Source organism: Eriocheir sinensis, unplaced genomic scaffold, assembly GCF_024679095.1.
Source record: "Eriocheir sinensis breed Jianghai 21 unplaced genomic scaffold, ASM2467909v1 Scaffold1163, whole genome shotgun sequence".
NCBI classification, from domain to species: Eukaryota; Metazoa; Arthropoda; class Malacostraca; order Decapoda; family Varunidae; genus Eriocheir; species Eriocheir sinensis.
In genome coordinates this window covers 61,679-74,335 of record NW_026110478.1, presented here as the reverse complement: position 1 = coordinate 74,335, position 12,657 = coordinate 61,679, and the positions used below count along the sequence as shown (strand labels likewise).

Genomic DNA, 12,657 nt, shown 5'->3' with positions numbered 1-12,657 from the left:
TGTAGGTAATGTGATCCCTGCAAAGCCATTCACTTCCTCTACATGCATACCATATCTAACGCCTCTTCCTTCCTCTCTCTCTCAAACACACATAAACACCTTGGTTCTTAGACACCATGCTATAGGTTATGTGGCCAATGCAAGACTCCACTCTTCCTTCCTCTACTAAAATAGATCTTTCGGCTTTCCTTCCTCCTCTCTCTCAAACACTCATACATAGGTACCTTGTAGTTCGTGGTTTTTAGACACACTATAGGCGATGTGACCCCTCTAAGACACCATTTCTTCATTCCTCTACGAGTCTACACGTTTAACAAATTCTTACGCCTTTCCCTTCCTCCTCTTTCTCTCTCACACTCACACACAGAAACGCCCTGAGTCCGCCCGTTTCTCCACACCACACTGTTCGCAGCGCTACCGGAGACCCTCGCGTTCCTTCCTTTTATACCCGCATACGCTGAGTTTCATGACAGTGTATTCCGCTCAACGATCGCCTTAAAATGGTGCTGGAACTGAAACTGAGACCCGCAGTGTGTCGCGCCGCAGCACCGCTCTCTGCGCCCGCAACGTCGAATGCTTTACACGATGCTCCAGGGTCAGTTTTCTCAGACGCTTCCACCTCTCACTGATCTCGCGCTGATGACAAACCATAGATGGATCCTTTCAATTTTCTGTATCTTGGAAACGGAGAGCTTGAGTTTATCCCTCGAGGCGCCACTACCAGCAAACTTAATAAACACAGTAGTACATGATCAGCATAATAATACGTGTGAATGGCAAACCTCATAGATGGATCCTTTTAATTTGCCGTATCTTGGAAATGAAGAGCTTGAGTTTATCCCTCGAGGCGCCACTACCAGCAAACATAATAATACATGAATAGCAACGAGATATATTAATTCTAATGTTCTGCAATTATGAGGAAGGGGAAGATAGAGGATAGTAGATTTGTCCTTTCAATTTTCTGTATCTAGGAAATGGAGAGCTTGAGTTTATCCGTCGAGGCGCCACTACCAGCAAACATAATAATACCTGAATAGCAACGAGATATATTAATTCCGATGTTCTGCAATTATGAGGAAGGGGAGAATTTAGGTTATGTTGTAATATGAGCAGGAAAGGTATAAGGATTAAAGGCTGTGGCGAGGAATAACATCATGCACTATAGCTAACATATAAAGCGTATTTACGTTGATGTTAATACTAATACTCTACAAGGAAGGCGAAAATAGAGGCAAACGCTGTAATACTCATCAGGAAGGGTAATGATTAAGGGTTATGGCGATGAGTACTACAGCTAACATTATATAAAGTGTAGTTACGTAGCTGAATTTATCCCTCTAGCAATATGTTGTTATAAGGAAGGGGAGGATTTGGGTTAATGTTGTAATACTCATCAGAGAGGGTGAGGATTAAGGGGCGTGGCGAGGAGTAACACCATGCAATACAGCTAACATTATATAAAGTGTAGTTACCTGTTTAATATAGCGTGCATGACGGACCCTTCACCTGTTAATTAATATCAGAGCGTGAGGTGTGCCGGCGTCCTGAAGATCACAAGGCAAATATGGAAACATAGAAATACAGAGAACAGAAAGCCCATCGAGCAAATGAAAGCACTTTGTATTCAGGTAGAATAGATAATACTCGTAGTTATGCTTCACTAAAATTTACAGACGAACATAATATAGTTTCCTCCATTACTCCTTTTTTTCATAGCGGGGAAAACTATAACAGGGCATAAAGCAATGTTTATAAATGTGTATAGAGTGAGTTTATGATCGAAAGGAAGGCCAACGATATAGCTACGCCTGGCCTTAGTGCTCATATCCGTTCCATTGACTCTTAAGCTTTTAATGGGAATACAATATGCATAGACTAGCTGCGCGTGGCTTCAGTGCTTATCTCCGATCCATTGACTCTTTAGCATATGGTGGGAATACAATAAGCAAAGACTAGCTGCGCGTGGCATCAGTGCTCATCTCCGATCCATTGACTCTTTAGCATATCGTGGGTATACAATAAGCAAGGACTAGTTGCGCGTGGTTTCAGTGCTCATCTCCGATCCATTGATTCTTTAGCATATGGTGGGAATACAATAAGCAAAGACTAGCTGCGCGTGGCTTCAGTGCTCATCTCCGATCTATTGACTTTGAAGCTAATGGTGGATAAAAAATAAACAAAGACTAGCTGGGCGTGGCCTCAGTGCTCATCTCCGATCCATTGACTCTTTAGCATATGGTGAGTATACAATAAGCAAGTACTAGCTGCGCGTGGCTTCAGTGCTCATCTCCGATCCATTGACTCTGAAGCTTGTGGTGGGAATACAATAAACGAAGACTAGCTGCGCGTGGCTTCAGTGCTCATCTCCGATCCATTGACTCTGAAGCTTATGGTGGGAATACAATAAGCAAGTACTAGCTGCGCGTGGCTTCAGTGCTCATCTCCGATCCATTGACTCTGAAGCTTATGGTGGGAATACAATAAGCAAGTACTAGCTGCGCGTGGCTTCAGTGCTCATCTCCGATCCATTGACTCTGAAGCTTATGGTGGGAATACAATAAGCAAGTACTAGCTGCACGTGGCTTCAGTGCTCATCTCCGATCCATTGACTCTGAAGCTAATGGTGGGAATACAATAAGCAAAGACTAGCTGTTTTTTTTTTTTTTTTTTTTTTTTTCGTTGTTGCCTATTGCGCCGGTAGGCATCTTCCCGGTGGGGCCTGATGGTCGGCCCAAGGCTTCTTCCAGGTGGGGCCTGATGGTCAGCCCAGCCCGTTCTGGCGCAGGCGAGTGTTTATAGTGGCGCCATCTTGCATTGGCTCATGCTGCCCCCCGGAACTCGTTCTTGATTCGCTTGGACGGCTTCCTCTAGAGTCCGGGTTGATTGGTGGTCTTCAGGACAGCATGTGGGTAGTTTTAAGCCACTCGGCGGTGACTGAAAAATCCGAGTGGTAGCGTGAGGATTCGAACCCGCGTCGTCCATCACGCGGCGAATGTGGGTCCAGTACGCTATCACTTCGGCCACCGCCTACCCTTAATAATACAATACAATACAATAATACAATAAACAAAGACTAGCTGCGCGTGGCTTCAGTGCTCATCTCCAATCCATTGACTCTGAAGCTTATGGTGGGAATACAATAAACGAAGACTAGCTGCGCGTGGCTTCAGTGCTCATCTCCGATCTATTGACTTTGAAGCTAATGGTGGGAATACAATAAACGAAGACTAGCTGCGCGTGGCTTCAGTGCTCATCTCCGATCCATTGACTCTGAAGCTAATGGTGGGAATACAATAAACGAAGACTAGCTGCGCGTGGCTTCAGTGCTCATCTCCGATCCATTGACTTTGAAGCTAATGGTGGATAAAAAATAAACAAAGACTAGCTGGGCGTGGCCTCAGTGCTCATATCCGATCCATTGACCCTTGAGCCGATGGCCAGTACAGCCTACAACACACAGAGACTAACCAGATGCTGCGCCCAAAGTCTCAAGCCGTGTGTTGCCTGCCCTACGCACTCCTCAGACTCATAAGCTACGCACGCAAGCGGTCACCTACACGCCAATGTTCCTGGAATACGTGACGACTTCTCAGGGTGACTATTCCTTCCCTAATATTATTTTCGTACCCTAGTTTTTATTGTTTGTATTCTATTGGTGGTATATTTTCATTATTATTTTATAGGCCTATATATTTTTTTTCAGTACATCTTATTGGTTTCATTTTTTATTAGTTTTTTTTCCTCTCCCGGTGTGATGTTTTAATCGAATGTGATTTGAATTTGTTTGAATCGTTTATATTTTAACCCGACAGCTGCGATTGGCACAGATTTGACCTTCACTGGTAGCCTGGTAACATACACTCCAAGGTCTTTCTCTGCCTCTGTGGTGGATAGTGGAGTGTTTCCCATGTGGTATTGGTGTGCTGGATATCCCTTCACTGGTAGCCTGGTAACATACACTCCCAGGTCTTTCTCTGCCTCTGTGGTGGATAGTGGAGTGTTTCCCATGTGGTATTGGTGTGCTGGGTTTCCCCTCCCAAGGTATTTGGCTTTACATTTTTCTTCATTGAATTGTAGCAGCCACTTATTGCTCCACTCCTGCAGCTTGGTGATGTCTTCTGGTAGGCGGCCTGCATCCAAGGGGATAACAACCACTTCCCTTCCTTCAGTCGCTGTTTTTCTAGTGTCCTGCTGTTTTCATATGTTTACCTGTATAATCTTTTATTATACTTTTCTGTACCTTTTCTCACTTCTACTTTTCTCATCTTTTCCTTTCTCTTTTCATATTTTCCTTTTGTCTTCCTCTTCTCCTCCCTTTTTTTTTCTTTTTTGTTAATTTTTCTATTTTCTACTTTTTTCTTTGTTTGTCTTGTATTTCTTTTGATGATCAGTGTATGTGAACCGAATGCCAAATGTATGGTCGGGTCACTAAGCATCTATATATTTATATGTCAATGTGTCTATCGATCTATCTATCTGTGAGTCAATCAATCAATCTAGCTATTTATCTATCTGTTTACCTATCTATCTATCTATCTTCGTCTACCTTTCTATCTATCTATCTGTCTATCTATCTGTCTGTTTATTTATCTGTCTTTATATCTATGTATCTGAGTATCTATCTACCTATTTATCTATCTATCCATCTATCTACCTATCTTTTTACCTACCTATCTATCTATCTAGCTGCCTGTCTATCTACCTATCTTTCTGTCTATGTGTCTATCTGTCTATCTTTCTATCTGTTTATCTACCTACCAGTCTATTTATCTATCTATCTATCCAGCCACGCACATTCCGCCGTTCCTATTCCACACGCACACAACACTGAACAAGCGGAAGGAAGGAAGGACGTAAAGCGAAAAAAGTTTAGGAAGCATCGAACAGCAGTAATTCCACGAGGCTTATTATGGCGTTTATCGCTTGGCCCCGCGGCGAAAACAACAAACAACGGGCGAGGGGAGGAAAAAATATATATTTTTTGTCTGTATATAGTCTAGTAACGAAGAGTTGATCTCCCTCTATGACACATACGAACTCTAAACTCATTTATATACTGCTTTATGCGCAGCCTTATCGTGGTATTTAGCGTTTATTCCCGCTGTGAAAAAATGAAGAATGAACGAATGGAGGAAACTTCATATTCTGTTGGCCTTTTAAATTGTAGTAAAGTAGAATAATTCATCTTTTTTGTACCATCTCCACCTTTGTATTTCAACTTTCTTTTCACTTACAATGACATAAACTATCCTATTATGTCTTTAAATTCTAGTAATGCTAACTTGTCTACTCTAATGACTATTGTGAAAAACTCATCCTCTCTACATTGTCTCCACCAATATATTTCTACTATTTTCGTTTACAATTATACACACTATCATATTTTGTCTTAAAATTCTAGTACTGCTAACTTGTTTACTCTGATATACCGCAGAATTCATTCTCTCTATACCGTCTCCACCAATACATTCTACTTTTTTTTTTTTGTTTACAATTACATACACTATCCTATTTTGTCTTTTAATTCTAGTAATGCTAACTCGTCTACTCTATTTCAACATCTATCTACGTATTTTATCTATTTTCTACTTATAAATACGCAATCTCTATTTCTATACAGCAAGGGAAGCAGCTCAAGGTAAAAAAGAAAAAAACAATAACAGCAACAAAAAAGTCCGCTAAAAAAATGTACGAGAGGTCAGTGGAGAGGTCAGCTTCGGGTGGAGAGGTCAGTCTTGGTGCTCTCCCACTCCGTCTGTAAGTTCTAATAATCATGCGAATTTCGCCCATTATTTCATCCTCAAAAATACACAAACTATCCCATTACGTCTATGAATTGTACTGATGTGAAGATCCGCTCCGCTATCTCACTTTACTTTCATATTCTTACTTTTTCTTCCACAAATACCTCAACACACGGACACTATAGCATTCTGTCTGTAAACTCTCGTCAGGTAGAATCCGCTCAGTATTTCGTCTTCAGTAATTTTACCTCTTTATCCACTTACAATAATTACAGACACTATCCCATTCTTCCAATGATTACGCACACTATCCTATTCTGCTTGTAAATAGAATAGTAACGCATAATTTGATCAGCCTATTTCTTCTTCACCTGCATATTTTTAACTGTTTTCCATTTATAATCACGCAAACTATCCTACTCTGTCTTAGTACTCCAGTAATGCACAACCATCATATTCTTACCTTTTTTTTTTTCCACATTGAACTCTCCACCCAGAAACAATCCCATTCCGTCTATAAATTGCACTCATCCACTCAATTCCATCTTCATCTATACATCTACATATTCTTAACTTTTATTTCACACTGAACTATTATTAACACGGAAACTCTCCCATGCTGTCCATAAATCTAGTATAAGCCAGCGCTAGTCCACTCTCTATCATCCCGTCCACACACACACACACACACACACACACACACACACACACACACACACACACACACACACTGCTTTATGCACGACTTACTGGAACTCCATCAACAGCTCCAGCCTCACATCCATCACCGCTGGGATGGACGCTTGGGAACAATATATTAACCCAGCAGCACACGCACACACACACACTGACAGCAGCCTCCCAGGAAACATATGGCGGGGCATTAGTAGGCGGCGTTGTTAATCCACGCTACAGCAAGGATAAATAGAACCTTAGAGTGAGTGCCTGCTCCTCCATCTAAATCCGGTTTGTTGGCGTGAATTATGTCTTTTATATTACCTAGCTCAGCGAGGATTAGCGGACCCCTATGGTGAGTGCTTCCTTCCTCCTCTAACAGACTCTCCCTCTCTCTCGGCCGCATATTCATGAAAGGTATGCAAGATTGACACCAACCCGAACCCCTGGGCCGGTATCCACGAAAGTGTCTTAGGCCGATGCCGTCGTCCATAGCAAAATAAAATGGCGGCTATCGTGCCTAACTTGCCTGACGTCGTACATAAAATTTTTCGACGGCCCTAACATCGTGCTTAGCGGTAAAACAGGCTGGACCCTGTCTTACCAGCCCTTAAGGACGATGGATTTGAACGTAAACAATCAAGATGGCAGCGCCACAAGAGCAACAACCACATCAGCCAGGGAATAATTACCTTAGAAAGGACGTTCTAAATGAACTTAATGATGCTGAGCTCATCAAGAGGTACAGGTTAGACCGGGAAGGTATATTATTTGTTACCAACCTTGTAAGGGCAGCGCTGAAGAGTGATACCAACAGGTCTAACCCGCTCACCCCGGAGTTGAAGGTTCTCATAACCTTAAGATATCTTGCTACTGGCAAAATGCAACAATGTAGCAGTGATGACCTTGGCCCCTCACAGTCCTGCATCAGCAGAGCCATCAGTAAAACTATAGACGCCCTTGCAGATGTTAATGTCCTCAAGAGGTTCATAACTTTTCCTGTCACCCAAGACAGCGCTGACCGAAAGAAAGGAGAATTCTTTGCTATAGCCAATTTCCCTAACATCGTAGGTGCCATTGATGGCACACACATCCGAATAGTGGCACCGAGGATCAAGAAGAAGTGTATGTGAACCGGAAGGTATCACAGCATGACTGTCCAAGTTGTATTTGATGCCAATTATCGAATATTGGACATTCTTGCCAAGTGGCCAGGGTCAGTGCATGATGCACGTATCTTGAACAGCAGTGGATTGTCAAGATTGTTTGACGGAGGATATGTGCCAGCAGGAAGTCACTTGCTTGGAGACAGTGGGTACCCCTGCAAGACATGGCTCCTTACACCTTATCTGCGTCCACTGCCTGGACCTCAGTCACGATATAATAGGTAAATACCTTGTCTTATTATTATTATTATTATTGATAGCAGCAGCAGCAGCAGTGGTATTAGTAGTAGTAGTAGACAGTATTAGTAGTAGTTAGGTTAAGTTTGGTTAGGTTGGATTAAGTTTCATTTCGGAAAGATAGTATTGGGCTTGGTATATATATATATATATATATATATATATATATATATATATATATATATATATATATATATATATATATATATATATATATATATATATATATATATATATAACATGCACTAAAACATTTAAATATTTTTCTGGCAGGAGGTGAAATCAAGGTTACTTTGGTTTAGGACTTTGATATAACGTTTATAAGTAGTTTAGTCAGTGAGACTGGTAAGAACTAACACTGGGAATGGGGTGTATTTAGTACTAAATCTGACTCAACGCCCTATGCATTAAAAACCTTAACCTGTGCTCAAAGTTAAATTACTATTTGCCTGAGAATCGGCCACTGAGAGTTGAGTCCCAAATTTTGTCCTGTATATTTTTTGCTGAAACTTTGATAACCACTAACTCATCATATGAACATTAGGTATTTTTTTTACTCGTACACCAGTCTCGAGATGGCTTTACTTACCCTTCTCATCTGATAGAGCTTTTCATCCTGAGCAATTTGAACCCCATATATACCCACCGCAAATTATTTATCATGTTGACAGTGATTTTTAAAGATTTACCTATTTCGGGCAAACGCCCATTGAGCAGCCGCAACATACCCTCAGGTGTATTGTCTGGGTGGTAACTGACAGTGATTTATTAAAGATTTATCTACTTGGGGCAATGTAGGTTACTATCGAGTGGCTAGGTTACGATCGAGTGGCTAGTTTACTATCGAGTGGCTAGGTTACTATCGAGTGGCTAGGTTACTATTGAGTGGCTAGGTTACTATCGAGTGGCTAGGTTACTATCGAGTGGCTAGGTTACTATCGAGTGGCTAGGTTACTATTGAGTGGCTCGGTTACTATCGAGTGGCTAGGTTACTATCGAGTGGCTAGGTTACTATCGAGTGGCTAGGTTACGATCCAGGGGCTTAATGATCTTTAGTTTCGTTTCCAGTAGGAAATTCCTATGGCTGCGTGTACTGTGAGTGTGCCGCTGCTGCTTCTCATTTGTGAGGACGAAACTATTTTTCCTGGTAGATTTCTGTCTATTTAAGGGTTTTAGTGATTAGGCTATGAAGTGTAGACTAACTCAACAAGATTACCACTAGGACAACAACGTACAACAATTAATTACAATTAATTACCATTGTTATTCATCCAGGTCTCACAAAATTACACGCAGTATTGTTGAACGTGGAATTGGACAACTCAAACGCCGATTTCATGTTTTGCATGGTGAGGTACGATTGAGGCCCCCCCTCAAGGTGTGCAAAATCATTCATGTGTGTGGAATGCTGCACAATATTTGCAAGGATAGGAATCTTCCTCTTCCTCTGGATGACGAGCAACCAATGGGTGCAGAGGCACAAGTCCCAGTGCCATTAAATGATGCTGCAGAAGAACCTGCCAATGCGCCCGGTGGTCACCGTAATGAGGGTCGTGCCTATCGGGATGCATTCTGCACCTTGCATTTCAAGTAAGTTGAATCTTTGCAAGAGAAACTGGTATTATGTTCTAATTTAATTAATTACTTATTGGAAGATCACTAATGAGATGAAGGTGGTAGTGGGAGTGACGGATGGGTGAACAGGTGAGAGATGGAAAATAGATATGATCGATAAAAATAGATAAATAAGTATACTTGCTTCACATTGATTTTATACATTTCTCTTAATGTCATCATTTCTCTTCTCAGCAATGAGGACTGATGGAACGTCCTCCAACAGGGCCTCGTGTACCTACCTTGGTAATGTTTCCTACCTTTTAATGCATTATGATAAATTTAAATTCCCATTAGCATAGTCTCTCATCTCCTAACCACAATTTCTGATGACCTTCTTATGATTGTTTTCTAAAAAGGAGACTAGAAAGCTTCACCATAGTATATCTTTCCACAGTCAAAATTCTAATTGTATAGTCAGAAACTATGCAAAAAAAAGCAGTGTCAGTATAAGTACAAATTACAATACATATGAGAACTAAGCTTATAATAGTTTAATAATGTTAGAAATAACAGAAGTAGTATTTGGTTGTATGTTTAATTATTTTCTAGTTTAAATTTATAGTATCTAGCTTTAAGCCTCATGGCTTCAATTTTCTCCTTGGCAGCCTGTTCCTTGGCCCGCATAGCTGCCTCCTTGGCCCTCGCAGCGGACTCCTTGGCCCTCGCAGCGGACTCCTGTGCTCGGGCAGCTGCCTCTTGGGCCCGTGCAGCGGATGCCACTGCCTGAGCAGCTGCCTTGTGTTCCTGGGCAGCAGACTCCACTGCCTTTACAGCTCCCATTTGTCCCGTGGTGGGATCTTCTGAGGGGGTGGATGAAGGGGGAAGCGCTTCTTCTGCAGATGCATCAACATATATTACAGTTGGTGCATCTGCAGATTCGTGGCTATTGATACCGACCAACGGATCTGCTGTTGCTCCTCCTGCAGCAGGTCTCACGTCCTTTCTGCAAGCAATGGATTTAATCATTACATGGTGTACAAGCTTGGAAGATGCAAGGACACACCTGCCAGCATAGTGAAATCACTCCTAGAATAGTATACTACATTATATAATCTATACACTATATTACCTTACATGAACACAATCTATCTTATATTCTTTACTAATTTTTGCTGTGCCTTTGGCCGGCGCCTTGTGTAAAAAAATTTCAATTAATGAATGATATAAACAACTGACTGACAGTAATTTCCTTTTATTGAATGAAGCCTTAATCACAATGAATAGAAATATGAATATGGAAGTAATATTTTACCCAAAATGGTTATTTTAATAACATTGCTTTGATTGAAAAATAAGCATAAATTAGAATCTATGTTCTAGTATTTGGGGTAAAATTAAGAGAGGTTCAGAGAAATTAGGAGTTGAGCAAGAGGGTAAAGATGCAGAATTTTAGTATAGATTGAAGGGAAGAAAGATACAAAGAGGTAGGTGTCGTTGAGGTGGAGTGAGTCAGTTTAAGGAAGCGGTAAGGTAGAGCAGGGAGTGATTCATATAAAATGAACACAGGAAAGAAATAACTACTCACATGTCAGCACGCAGGACATCAATCAGATCATCGACTTGAGGCTCACCCATTATTGTTTTGCTGTCTGGTCCCAGAATATCCTCAATTAGTTCGTCAATGGGATCCAGTGGAGGGGGAGGAGGACCACCACCTAAAAATGGACACATGGTAATGTATACTGCATTTCTCTGAATACAAAGGTTGTAGAGGGACAGGTACGTCCTGAAAATCTATAGTTTTCAGCTGAGATAAAAATGTAATAAGTTAATGGATGAATGAGAAAAATGCATTTCCGTGAACTCAGTTAATTTCTCGATAGGGAGGTGTACCATTTTAAGTTCGGTCTGTTAAGTGTATAACACCGTTAGATAAGATTTAAACAAAAATTAGAAAATTAACTCACCTGTCCTATTCCGTTCCTCACGGAATCGCTGGATTTTTTGCCGAGACTGGGAACTTATGAAGAACCAGCGTTTCTTCACTTCAGCCGAGGTCCTGAAGTTGTTGAATGAGTTATTCAACTCCTCGGCTATTTGTTCCCATATCTCATGTTTCTTCCTGTTTGAAACTCCCGGCATCTTGAAGCTGGACTTCAAGGTTTGTACCTCATCCATGTACAGTTCTGCCAGGCGGAAAGTTTCTTTCTCCCCCCAGTTTGCCTTCCTATTCCGTTTACTGGGTGGAGTGGCTTCCATCGTTGGACAACTGCAAGGATTTAAATATTCATAAAATTTGTACGGAGTGGAAGAAATTAGAGCCAAATTAAGGCGCTGTAGCTCTGCTGAACCTTTATATATATATATATATATATATATATATATATATATATATATATATATATATATATATATATATATATATATATATATATATATATATATATATATATATATATATATATATATATATATATATATATATATATATATATATATATATATAATATATACATATATATATATATATATAATTAAAGATAGCCAGAATGAGCAGATCCACATGATGATGTAGGTTAGATGGATTACAGTAATTTCGCCCACATGTCAGTTTGCCCAAAAAAAGTAAGTCATTTCACCCACACTCATGAGTTCTTTTGCCTGCAAGTAGTATTGACTACATAAATCATGTGGTAAAACGTTATTTGATTTATAAAAGTAAAACATATTGCAGCGAATACTCTTAAGAAATGCATGTCACTATAGGTTAGGTTAGGCTAAGGTCTAGGTTAGGTTAGTTAGGTTAAGTATCATTCGCACATATGTTAAATTTAACCAATGGTAAATATTAACATATACATCATATGTGCAGATAGCAATAGAAGCACTAATGGTTGTACTGTTATGCACACAACACAGAAATGTGACTGTTGTCTTGTGCAACGACTTAGAAACAGCACCCTAGGGAATTTCCCAAGAGTGTTATTTCTGTTAAAATACAACCATTTGTGCATTTCTTATTGCTAAATATCACCTTCTTTAAGTATTGTAGCTAAACTCAAACCCCATCTTCAACCTCACAATCACGCACTCGTAACCGTTGGTAGCCCGCTGAACACGTGGAGTCATTTGCACAAAAAGGGTATAGAAGAAGTGTCTGAAAACATGTCTTATTTCAAGTGGTGCACTTCTTTTTCGTCTTATGGCATATTACAGTAACTTAACAAAAACCAAAGGAATTAATCGAGAAAGGGTGAAGTGACTCAACCGAGTGG

General features: G+C 40.5%; 1 protein-coding gene across 1 annotated transcript; it reads right to left on the bottom strand.

The window, feature by feature from the left end:
* Positions 1 to 9,960: 9,960 nt before the first annotated feature.
* Positions 9,961 to 11,641, bottom strand: LOC126989412 (uncharacterized). Its single transcript, XM_050848006.1, has 3 exons — positions 11,350 to 11,641; positions 10,968 to 11,097; positions 9,961 to 10,385 (listed from the first exon to the last, which is right to left on the bottom strand). Exons 1-3 carry the CDS (start codon positions 11,639 to 11,641, stop codon positions 9,977 to 9,979), a joined length of 831 nt encoding a protein of 276 aa, XP_050703963.1. The 3' UTR covers positions 9,961 to 9,976.
* Between the last annotated feature and the right edge of the window lie 1,016 nt (positions 11,642 to 12,657).